This window comes from Prunus persica, chromosome G7, assembly GCF_000346465.2.
Source record: "Prunus persica cultivar Lovell chromosome G7, Prunus_persica_NCBIv2, whole genome shotgun sequence".
Classification (NCBI taxonomy): Eukaryota; Viridiplantae; Streptophyta; class Magnoliopsida; order Rosales; family Rosaceae; genus Prunus; species Prunus persica.
Window position 1 is genome coordinate 15,095,945 of NC_034015.1, and position 12,569 is coordinate 15,108,513.

The 12,569-nt window shown below is 37.7% G+C and overlaps 2 protein-coding genes across 2 annotated transcripts; both read right to left on the reverse strand.

The window, feature by feature from the left end:
• LOC18770011 (mitogen-activated protein kinase kinase kinase 5) lies at positions 1,077-2,824 on the reverse strand. The gene has a single exon (XM_007204631.2). It carries the CDS (start codon positions 2,460-2,462, stop codon positions 1,413-1,415), a length of 1,050 nt encoding a protein of 349 aa, XP_007204693.1. The 5' UTR covers positions 2,463-2,824; the 3' UTR covers positions 1,077-1,412.
• Positions 8,747-9,551, reverse strand: LOC18771700 (protein RALF-like 34). Its single transcript, XM_007202680.2, has one exon. The coding sequence runs from the start codon at positions 9,378-9,380 to the stop codon at positions 8,973-8,975; it is 408 nt and encodes a 135-aa protein (XP_007202742.1). The 5' UTR covers positions 9,381-9,551; the 3' UTR covers positions 8,747-8,972.

Below are 12,569 nucleotides of genomic sequence, written 5' to 3' on the forward strand. Positions count from 1 at the left end.
CTAAAAACCGTTTTGTTTTTTAATGTTGGAAGAGTGGCAAATTTGATGATGTCCTCCAAATCTTTCGGCCCTAACCATTGCCTAGATAAGGTAAGGCCCAGTTTTATCCCAAAAGGCAACGGAAACTCATTTTCTATTGTTAATCTAAAGCCCAGACAACCAATGGGAATTAAAGTTTATTATCGTTTTAAGAAAAAGACAAAATAATGATTCTGAAGAGTCAAAATTGTTCTAACGTATTTAATAATAATAAATTTATAAATACAATAGTAAAAAAAGCCTAGTAAAATTAAGGATAAGGTTCACATATCTAACACATGTTTATGTATTAAAATAAATAAATTATTGGCACAAGCATGAACCTTTTTCATCCAACTTCTTTTATTTCCATTTTTATTTTCTTGAGTTACAACCTACTTGGTGATCATTTGAACCATTCAATAGTGTTCTCAAGTTCCCCACCGCATCCACAATGAACAAGAACTTTATGGCATTATTATATACCACACAAGAATCGCATTTAAAACATTTTTGTATGAACAACCAATCATGTGTATAATTCCATAAAGAAGAATCGTGTGTGCTGTTGTGTACATTGCTTGTGGTCCAAAAATTATTATTTTAATACGTATCTAATACTAATTATCAAGATTTACTTTATCATGCAACTAATCAATTTGTCGGCTTATATCAAACAATTTCTTACTTGTACAACATAAATACAGCGTGTGTAGTCTCCAGTTTATATTTGTTTATTTTCAAGTCGTATGAATCATTATAGTTGAAATTCAGACGCTAGACTATAAGTCTTAATTTAATTAAAAAAAACTCAACAACCCAAAAATATGCTTGTAAATATTCGGATCAAACTAGCCGTGCAAGGGAGGAGGAGAAGAACAAAGTCCACATATCATGTGAACTTGCAAAGATGAAAGATGGGTTTTGAGTTTATTACAAGTTGCCTCTTGACCCAATTTAGGTCAATTCATGTGTGTGTTAGCAGAATTAGCATTAGCACACGATGTCAATGTGGTTATTACAAAAATAAGTTGAACTCCATCCTTGAATTTTCAAAGTCAAGAAGAAAGAGCCCAAAGCCTCACTTACTTTCATGGAAAATCTGCAAATTTTCTTGGAAAATAATCTCAACTATTATATTTATCAAGTCAATCAAAAATTGTCTGTACACTTGGTCACCCATTCGTGGCGCCAATCAGGACCATTTCATCTACCAAAGTAAGACCAGACTGTTAAAATCATCTGTTACTGTCCTACTCCATATTTACCGTCACAAAAAATAATCAACAAATAATTGAATCTCAGAACCTTCGACTCTTTCCTTTCCTCGGTTTCTTTCTTTTTTCTCTACCCGTCTCCTACTCTGTCTCAGAAAACTACCCAAAATTATTGAATCACAGGACTGTGACCCAATCTCCAGAGAAAGACCAATTGGGTGTCTCCTCCGTGGCTAGCAGCCGCAATCGATCCACCGCCGGAATAGAACTCTGTCTCGACGACCAATCAGACCCGGAATTCAAATCATTCTTTCCGAAAAAATCCCCAAAGTCTGATGAAATTTCTGAACTTGCCATCGAAACCCAATCTGGGAAATCAAACGGGCCTCTCGGAGATGGTGATAGCTTGGTTTCTTCCAACAAAACGGCGTCGTAATTGGAAACAAAAGGATGTCTCAGAAGCATCTCAGCCGTCCAGCGCTTTCTCGGGTCCTTGACAAAACACTTTTCCAAAAAATCTTTTCCTTCTTCGCACAAGTCCTCTGGAATTTGCGGCAACTCATCTCCACCGATTCTCATCAAGAGTTTGAAAATATTTGCGCCCGGGCTGTGATCCCAGACTGGTTTTCCACTCGCCATCTCTGCAACCAAACACCCAAGAGCCCAAACGTCAGCAGACGACTCGTACTCGTTGTCGTTAACTGATTCAGGCGCCATATACAAAGGAGTTCCTCTGACTTCGGCTTTCTGCTCTGCTTCCCCTGCTTTCTTCGCAAGCCCAAAGTCGGCGATCTTGGCCACTCCATTGTCGAAAACAAGAACGTTCTGAAGCTTCACGTCGCAGTGAACAAACCCTTTTGCGTGGACGAAGCCGAGGCCTTTGAGCACCGAATTTGTGTGTCGTCGAACATCGGCTTCCGCCAAACGACCGCCGTTTCTCTTGAGCTCGTCGGCCAAAGTACCTCCGGTCGCATACTCCAGCATCAAATTGTAAAATTCCTCGCCGTCCTCGACTGTCCGATCATCTCCGAAGCAGCGGATGATTTGTGGGCAAGACCCAATTTGGTCCAGGATTCGCTTCTCGTTCTCGACCGAGGCGGAGTAGTAGGATTCAGCAGACTTGACGGCCATCAATGGCGGAAGTTGAGAAGATGGGTTTTTGCGCTTTGCGGTGTAGATGGTGGCAAAGCTTCCCCGACCGATTTCCTTTCCCCGAACCCACTCCATGGTTTGAAACTTGAAACCTTGGGTAGAATCAAAGAAGGGATTTTTGTGTGTGTGGGTTTTGAGAGCGATTTTCAGGCTGTGAATTGTGAGGGTTTTTGGTTTGCTTTGGGAGGAAGAAAGAAGAGAGAGAGCATGAAAAAGTTTAGCAACTCTTAAGCAGCAGCCTCTGTATATATAGCGCTTCTCAATGAATTGGGAAACTTTAGGTTTTTAATATTTTTAATTTTGGTTGAAATATTTGGTGGAGTGGGGGCTAATAAGTTGATTGATATCTTTAAAGCACGTGATAGGCAAAGGATTTTTTTTTTTCCACAAGGACTGGTTTCCTATTCAAACGTGGTTGATAATGATACGGAAAGATTTTTACTCGCCCCACGCGGCTCGGATGTCATATTTTTTGTGTGTAATGACTTAATTACCACTGTACACAATTTGATTACTTGGGCAGGTAAATTTGATCACTTGGGCAGGTAAATTTGATCACTTGGGCAAAGTGCAATTACTTGGGCACAATGTGATTACTTGGGCAGTAAATCTGATTACAAAAGTTTGGTCACTTGGGCAGCAGCAATTCAGATAGGTTTTGGGGGTAATTGTTAGGGGTAGTTATCCTTTCAATGATGGTATAATTCTATATTGATTTGTATTTATATTATTGGAAAGTAATGGCCAGATTAGAGACATGAAGTAAATGAGGAGAAAAGGGAATGCTACTCTTAATTAATTACATTAAATTAGAGTGTGTCAGTGATTGATTGGTTGTCAATAAACTCGCATCCCCAAAAATTATTACCAAATCAGAAACTATAACATGCACTTAATTGCCCTTAATTAAGATCAAATTACAATGATTGATTAGTGTTAAAGTACATCATACATGCATAAGCTTTTTTTTTTTTCCTTTTTCCCTTTTTTCCTTTTTCTTTTTTGATAATAAACAATATGATATTATTGATGTAAAACAAGTAGTGCAACAAATCTCAATTTGTATCAAGGACAAAGGAGAATTCTTTGATCACGAATTACAATCCTCATACATTATTTATTGAAAATAAAATCAGGATGTTTCTCATACAAGAAAAGGGAATTCCTTTGTTGTTTTTAAGTACTTGCAAAGCTTAACAACTTATTTTGAAACCCTATTCACTTTGTTAGGGATAAACATTAGCCTCACAAACCAAGTTCATTATGAAATATTTTATGAGCAGTTATATGAGAAAACACAAATAGTTTCCCCATCCCTTTCCCTCTCCCTCTCCCTCTCCCTCTCCCTCTCCCTCTCCTTGTTGAATAAGGTAGGGGTAGGGGCATCTTGTTGTTACTTCAAGAAAAAGAAATGCATTTAACGAATTTATAACCTTTTTTATTTGATTCACTTTCATTCGGATGTAGAAGAAGTGCAATGTAGCTTTCCATCCCTTTCCCAAAAGAACACAACCCAAAAAACAAAAAAAAAACACAAAAACAAGAACAAGAAGGAAAGCAACTACAATAGCAACATTGAAGGCATGTCTCATGTGCACTTAGCAACGACCTGAAATTTCGAAAGCCCTGCCTCATTTTCTTCACTACAAAATAAACAAGGAACACACTTTCAACAAAATTAATAATTAATAATTAATAAGCAAGACACGTGTGACCAGCTCACGTAATATGGGCCTATATTAATATTATTTATTCCGAAACTAACTGCTCTATCTATTTCTATTGGGTGTTAAAAAAATAAGAACCGACAGAATTTGTTTGCATCTATCTTTCTCGCCGCTGTTGGATCAACCCTTCTCCTCATTTTTGGTTCAATGGAATGTCATTATGGACTAGATTAGTTAAAGCCACGTTTTAAATGTGCGTTTAAAACAACAGTAGAAAGATGCACTTGAAAGACTAGTTATATCGCACACAAACATTGCGTAAAAGTACTAAACCCAACCACCCCAGCTATAGCTACCAGCAGAATCTTTACAAGCCTTTCATATCATATAGTAATGCGAGGTGATAGCCTCATTTCAACTGTTGTCTTCTAAATTCTTCTTTATTGGCTCCAAGGAAAAAAAAAATTGCAAGTTTTATGTTTACGGATCACATTATATTTTAAAAGAAAAGAGATTTGTGTGATATCATTTATACTAACTTTAAACGGTACATCTAAAATTAAACACACATAATATAATTTGAGTTGAATATACCACATCAGCATGTCACTTGATTATCCGATACACACGAATGACCTCGTTCTAGATGATAAATAATTTTCTAAGCTCAAACTTCCAAGCCCAAGCAAAAAAAATCAAATGAGATATTTTTGCTTCCCTGAAACAAGGAATAAAAATAGACGACGCAGTGCATATGGCAAGTTGCAACTTTAATAGATAAGCCGTAACTGCTGCAAATGGTGAGGGGTTGCCCAAAGCAGCAGTTGTATCCAACCAGTGGGCAGGGCAGCCAAGGCAGTTTGTATAAGCAGCATACTCTGTAACTTTTGCTCACAACAGAGGACCAAAAGCCACTGCAAACTGCAAGCTGCAAGCTCACTTTTAAGTCTGCATGCAGACTTTACTCAGCATCCGCAAGTTGGCACGTTTCTCCTTTAAACAATATTATCAGCCTCCTCCTTTCTCTTCTGTCGGGCACCGCAGTTTCAGACTTGGAAGTTTGGTACCAACCACATAAACTTGCGAGTTACGATAAATTACTATATAATACAGGAACATCTTTATACGGTGCTATTAATTTACGTATTATAATAGATACTTTAGTGTACAATTCTATGCAATCGTAACAAAGACTTCACTGAAAAATTATTCGTAAGTTATGATTTACGTGACAATAATACAATTTGATCGAAAAATTACTTATGAATTATAAACTATGCAATCGTGATATAATTTTTCCGAAATATTATTTGTGAGTTACAAACTACGCTATAATTGACTGTTAGGATAAGTGATTGTAAAAGTAGTATGTTGATTGGTTAAAAAGCCAAAGCCGACACTCACGTGCTCCTAACAATGTAGTTGGAAGTGTGTTGACGATTGAAGGGCAGGTATGATGTCTACCCACTTGGGATAGTTGGAGGAGGCTTTGCAACCTTTTAACCCTTAACGAGCCTATGCATGTCTGCACCAGTTGAATAGAAGTTTGGTTCACTTCATCTGAACACACAGAATTTGTATGTGTGGGGGCCAGAGGCTAATAGGCCAAAGCTGATTCGGATTCCGGAATGTGTAATTGTCAAGCAAAATATAAGATGTCATATTGGAAAAATAAAAGGAAAAGAAAGAAATAAAAAAAGAATATACGGGGCATAAAGGCTGTACGTGAAACATGATGCCTGAATCCTGATGCGATTATTTTGTCCCATTTCCCCATCAATCAGTTGCCTTCCCTTGTACGTGTAATTTGCAACACAACACTTTACGAGTCGTCACTGAAATTAAGGCATCCAATCACTTTCCTGTGCCTATTCATGCGACATCGTTTTATGGATCCTAGAAGCATCATCCATTCACATGCTATAATTACAACCCATGTGTGATGTGAAATTGTAAGAAGTTGTAGTGAGACTGTGAGAGAGAGAGAGAGAAAACAATCACATTCAAATACTGTTAATTGGTTTTCTAATTTCCTTTTTTGATATTTTGTAAACTTAAGTTTGATATTCGGAATTTGGGAATTCGTCAAGAATCCTACTTGTAATTTTGTTTATTAATTATAAAAGGCACATATTGAAAACAATTTAGACAACTCACATATTGTTCCTTTTTTTTTTCTTCTTCTGTACTTTCATTTAGCTTGAAAGGTATATTAGTACTTTCTTGATTTGTTCATTTTTATCGCGAATTTCTCCTTAAGCTGATTAACCAAATAGCGATAGGTCAGTATCGCAAAAAATACATAAAAATATATTCGCACATGCTTAATAATGTTTAGGGTTAACGGTGAAAACTGAGGAAGGGCAACCTCTAGTGTTTAGGGGATTGTTGTGACAATTGGTAAGCTTCAAAAAAACCTTAGCTAGCTAGCTCCACTTTTTTTTTTTAACGCCATATTCATATGAACAACTTGTGGTGACCATTTAATGAGGCCAAGGTTTAGATTGTCAACTGGCTAATGATCCTTTAAAGCATAATTTAGGCAGCAGTAACCTCCAATTTTCACATGCATGTGATGATTATGGGGCCGGAATGGTAGACATATTGAATGGTACTAGTGGTTGTAGTTGCAAAGTAGGACCAACCTTCACACATGCAACGAAATTTGGGAGACGAAATATCTGAATCGCCGTCAAGAAATAAAAACAAAAGTGTCACAATATTTTCCTTGGGAAATTAAGTTATTATAAATTGTGGGATTTGTCGGTTCATGATGATATCACATAGTAGTAGCCCACGTGAGCCTTTTTTAGATACTCAGAACCAGTATGCTGATTCTTTATCTTGAAGCCGACGGTGCGACCACGGACCCCTTCAAGGGTCAATTCACCCAAATATGAGCCGTCGGTCCATAATTCATGTTTATAATTTTATAATATTAGCCACCGCACAACAGGAGCACAAAGGCAGATGGTGTGCAGTGCACCAAGTGCGGTCAAGGATGGATTGACAGTCAACGTCCGTGTAAAAAGCCAAGTGGGTCCCGCTAGGGGTTTTTCATTCAGCTTGTTGTGTTCATTTGATATGAGCTTCGAAAGGTGGCCGGTAGTGAGTTGCCAGTCGTGTTTGATTTGACCCTGCCTTGATGATTTTGGGGGAGTGAGTTGTTTGATTCTTCTGGTTGCAGCTGGGGTAGATTTAGACTCGAATTTTGTATGGGGCCGAATACGATAAGAAAAGTTGGGCTCACAGCTGCCTTGTAGGTTTTGAATGTGATCAACCAACGATGGTTATGGGCTTGCTCTTTTCAGATATTTTGTGTTAAAGAAAATTAAAATCAAACGGGCGATCGCAAGTTGATCCACTAATAGCAAGGTGGTACGGATGATAGCGAAATTCTATAGTATGAATCTTCATATTAGTCGTATAATTATTTTATTAAATTTAAGTAAAGTTACTATTTAGATAAATTTTGTGACTAATATGAAAATCTATATATATGACACTCTCACCACAAAACGACTCATAAATGATGACCCTCAATTATGTGACTAAAGAAAGGAAAAGACTCTGTGGCGTAGAAGGAAATTGCACTTGCATGGAAGTTGATTTTTTTAGCTCCTTCCCAAAGTCCATAATTTGACTTTCATTTAAGTCAACATCTACGTATTTGAGAAAAGCTTTGTATTCCAAAACTCTCTATTTTTTTGGGGTCTCATACGAAAATTCTTATGAAGGGGATGCTCCTTTTTTTCTTTTTCTTCTTCGCAACAACTATTGTTCGTTAGACTAAAATCAAGGATTCTCCGACAAATTGAGACTAATGTCATTAGATTAAATAGTCATTAATGGCCGTCTCATATCTTTAGACTATATATCGCTATTATTTATTATTCAGATTAAATAACATTAAAATTTAAAAAAAACAAAAAAAAACTCAACATAATGAAGTGGAGCAATTAAAAAGTTAGAAATCAAGGCCATACGGTATCTTTGGTCATCGTTGCAGCCCAAATTGAAACTCTAGGGTGGCCCATACAATAGATTCCGTTTGTTCAACTATCTAGGCCCACAAGGTTTCTAAAACGTTTTAGTCACTCTCTGGTTTACAAGCCCAAGATTGTGCCTATGTAGCTTGTTGCCATATTCATCTACTTTTTATATATACAAGCGTTATTGAGGGAGAAAGGTTTTATCGCACACGCTATCAAGATGTCATGATAGTTCGAACTTGAAACAACGGTTCTAGAAGTCAATGCCCTTTCTTTAGTATATTATTTTGGGTATAAATTTTGGTTAGGAAGTTGCTGCTCAAATAGCGTTATTATACCTACGTAGTCCTATTTGGGAAGGATGCTACAATAATAGTCCTATTGGAGACGAGCACCATAGCAGCTTTAGAAGAGAATCTTGAGCTAGGTCAAACTTGCAAAAGAAGTATGGTTCCCCAAAAGTGGAACTGGATTGACATGCCCTGATGAAGCAATGACTAAAGATTATAAGATCCTACTTATTATTTTTTAAACCCAGCTTTATGTTTTGAATTTTGATTAACATACTTCAAAAGTTTGAAGCACTCACAGTTTGTTCTGCCACAGTTAATGATTAATTTATAGCAAACCGCAATTGGATGAGAAAGGTGGTTGAAATTGAATGGAGTTGGTGGAAGGCAGTTAAGATAGTTAAGAACAGTTAAAAACCCTCCAAAAACATTAACCAATCATCATAACACCACATTAATTTACCATAGCAAATCACAATCTTAACAAAACACTTTCTGCAGCAAACAAGTAGATGCCGACGACAATGCCATTGAACAAAACAAACAAACAGCCTCAAACCTTAAAACCCAGAACTTAAGTTACTAATTAAAACTCAGCCCAACCAATCCAGCAAGCTAAAAACACCTGCAGTTCGATCACCGTCTGCATCTGGCGATCCTAGAGCAGCCTCGGGTGTACGGACGAACAGGGCCTCTGGCTTTGAAGCAGTTGTGGGTGTAATAAGACCTCCCTGACCTCGGCGGGCAGGGGATGCGGTTGGCCGAGAGAGCCCCGTACGAAATGTAGTACTTCATCCTCCGCCAGAACAGAGATCTGCGTGCGTACCCATGTTCTATGTCCAGCTCCATGTCCTCGCCGCCGTCTTCCTCCGCCTCCTCATCGAGCTCGTCGTAGAGTGGTAACATTGTGGAGCTAGGCCACTCCAGAGCCTCTGCCACCAACTTCAAGCTGGTCTCTTCAATCTGAGCGCTGACAAATGGACCCAAGTAGAGAAAAAGCAGGAAGAAACAGAGGAGGAGGTTGGGTTGGGTTGCAGAAGCCATGGAAATTCACAGATAGAGAAAGTGGTGAAGTGGGTTTTTGTGGGTTTTTTAATTTGTATCTGAAATGATCTATGAAAATCAATCTAAGGTAGATTTGGGGTTTACATTGGAGGCAATGGGGCCAAGGGTCACATGTGAGAGTGAGCTGAAAGGAGCAGGATTGGGTTACAGCTGGGGTTCATCAATGTACCGGCTATAGCGTGTCTGGGTTTTCGTGTTTTATCGGTGGGGTAGGTTTGGGTGTGGCAGGGTGTAGAGGTAGGGAGATTGAAGTTGGCGTGGGATTTGAGGGATATGGAACTTGAGCGGGGTCTACACGGAGTTGTGTAGTATGATTCGTCAGGTGTTTTGTGCGAGACTGAGGCGCGGGATATTATAGTGTTTGTTTGGGGTGTATAAGAGCAACTCCACCCATTTGCCCTTAGCCATGGCAAGGGGGGAGCTAGGGCAGGCACTATTCACGTGAATAGTGGTTGCCCTTGCAAATAGTATTTTGAGTTTCCACCCATTGCCATGGCTAAGGGCAATTACTATTCATTTTTTTGTTTTTTCACAACTTTTTTTTACTTAAATAATTAATTTGGATAATATTTTCGGATAAGATTTTTGGGTTCCTACGTGTCAATACTATTCATATCGGATAAGATTTTATTTTATTAGTTGTATTGGTTGGTATTCATTTAAAAAAAAAAATTAGGATTTGGTGTTAAAAGTGAAGAGTATTGGTTGGTATTTATAGACACGGGCGGACCCATAATTTTTTTAGCGGAGGTGCAATATTGGCTAAGTATGAAAAATGGTTTTTCGGAATAATTATTTTCTCAAGATAATTTTTGGCGGCTTTTATTCCTTACACATCAAATAAGAAAACTTGATTTTATGGGATTTTAATATGAAGTATATATTGACTTAATGAGCCATCATTTTTAGCCTAAATCGTATTTTGCACTAAAACCGATTTTTCATATTTTGATTTGGTGGGAATTTGATTTTCTAGTATTTTTATTTGAATCCAAATGGGGGGTACTTCCTTATTTACATTGTAAACTTAAGTAAATGGAGTAATATAAAAATAAATTAAAGTAAAAGGACAAAGACATTTACTTAAATGTTGAAAATGGAAATAAGGTATAGAGGAAAATGTTGAGTAAAGAGTGAATAATAGTAGAAGTATAATGAAATGTATGAGGATTGGTGTTGAAAGTGAAGGGTATTGATAGGTATTTATAGAAAAAAAATATCAGAATTTTTTAGAATTTTTTAAAAATATTTACGATTTTTTTTCATATTTTTATTGCCCAAAAAAGCCTCAGCCGTTGGATTAATTTGGAGAAGCAGATCGGAAGGCTGGGGAGGCGACACGTGGCAGCGTACCTTGGACCTGGCGCGCTGACGTCAGCGTGACGCGAGGCTGACGTCAGCAACACGCGAGTTGGACCTCGGGCTGGTCTCGCCTTCGGGCTGGCCCGAGTTGGTGGGTCCCACACCACCCCCGGGCCTGGGCTGTACGCTGGAGCGACTTTTTTTTTTTTTCCTGCCCTCGCCTCGGGCTGGGCTCCCTCGCTGGAGCTGCTCTAAGACAGGTTCGGAATACGACATTAAAATTTGGTGTTTAGTGTACGCGGCTGGTCGGAATATGTTGTCGTCGGTCAGTTTTTTTTAATTTTTTTTTTGTTTATTTATTTGTATTATTGTTTAACCAAGTAAACTTTTAAGAAAAAAGTTGGTCCTAAATTCATTAATATAAAAAGAAAACAATTTCCCTATTCATTTGAAATAAAACAAATTGACTTAAGATTAGAAGGGAAAGTTGTATATAATTGGAAGCTTGATCATCTTTATTAGGAGAAGAACATAGCTTAGCTAAGGTTCTCCTTTGATTTGGGTTGCACTTGGTTCAACTTCCTCCCTCCTAGTCCTAGCCTTGTTAGGGTGTTTAGGTCAAGCCACTTGGGCTAGTTTATCTTCTTTTGTTTTGGTTTGGGCTTTTGAGCCCCAATTTCAATTTCAACAAAAGAAAGTTGTATAGAATTGTGATAAAGCCAAAAATTGTTTTTTTTGGCACAAGCGATATTAGGAGAGGAGATATCTGGACACAAGACCTCGGGTTCAAGAATAACTACTCTTAAAACACTTAAACTACAAGTCCCTTGCAGACTAAATGGTATGAAAACATGAAAAGATACAACGTAAAATCCGTTTATGGCCTTCGGCAACAAAAAACAAAAATCCCATTTATGGGCTTGGGCTGAGTTTGTGCTATACTATTTCTGGCCTCTGCCCAACAACATTGAGCAGTTATTAGAGGGGGATTGCTACAGATTGGCCGAGGCTCCTTTGCAACCCTTACGGGGCCTATAAATATATGAGCAGTGGGCTTTATAACCCAATAAGATATTGGGCCATATAATTTGCCAATATAACTGAATTTTGTGTAAATTATAACGAAGTCCTGTGTCTTATATTATCTTTCTAATTTTGTTTTTGGTATGATATATATGTCTTTATAAGTTTATATAGAATTGTTTAGTGCTTCATGCTTATCAGCACCATGACTTTATGAAGCTGAAGACAGTTCCTGTAGCCAAAGTGCCCATAGACTCCATTATAGCTCCAGATTAGCATGATTTGATTTGAACTCAGAAGTGGTCCATTCTATCTCATTGTTTTTATTATCAGGGATTGCCTCCCACTCCTCTCTTCTGTGCAAGAAACAAAGATAGCAGAAACTCAAAACAACCAACAACAACACACATGCGCTACCCTAGTCTCAAACAGATGAGAGAGTAAGTATTAATAAGGGCAATGTTACTCGAACACTTCCCTTTTCTCATTATGGATTATTTCCGCATGCCCGTTTAGCACTACTTTTATAAGAAACATTTATGCTCATAAGTGTCTTACTTAGAAGCGCTTTTATTAAGAAGGACAATGTTATTCGAGCACTTTCATTTTCTCATTTTGCATTCTTTCCACATGCCCATTTAGAATTGTTTTTGTAAGAAACACTTGTGCTCGTAAGTGTCTTTCTTAGAAGCGTTTTTATTAAGAGAGTGTCAAAATTGTTTTGGTAAAAATCCAAATAATTCTTGAAAAATGTACTTTTATGACCAATAAGCATTTTATGCCAAGCGAAGTTTGAACATCAAATCAAGAACTTCCCCATTAGTAATCCATAATGTATGCAAT

What these genes read in the sequence shown, in the direction of transcription:
- LOC18770011 (XM_007204631.2), bottom strand. Translation starts at nt 2,462, where the DNA reads ATGGAGTGGGTTCGGGGAAAGGAAATCGGTCGGGGAAGCTTTGCCACC.
- LOC18771700 (XM_007202680.2), bottom strand. Translation starts at nt 9,380, where the DNA reads ATGGCTTCTGCAACCCAACCCAACCTCCTCCTCTGTTTCTTCCTGCTT.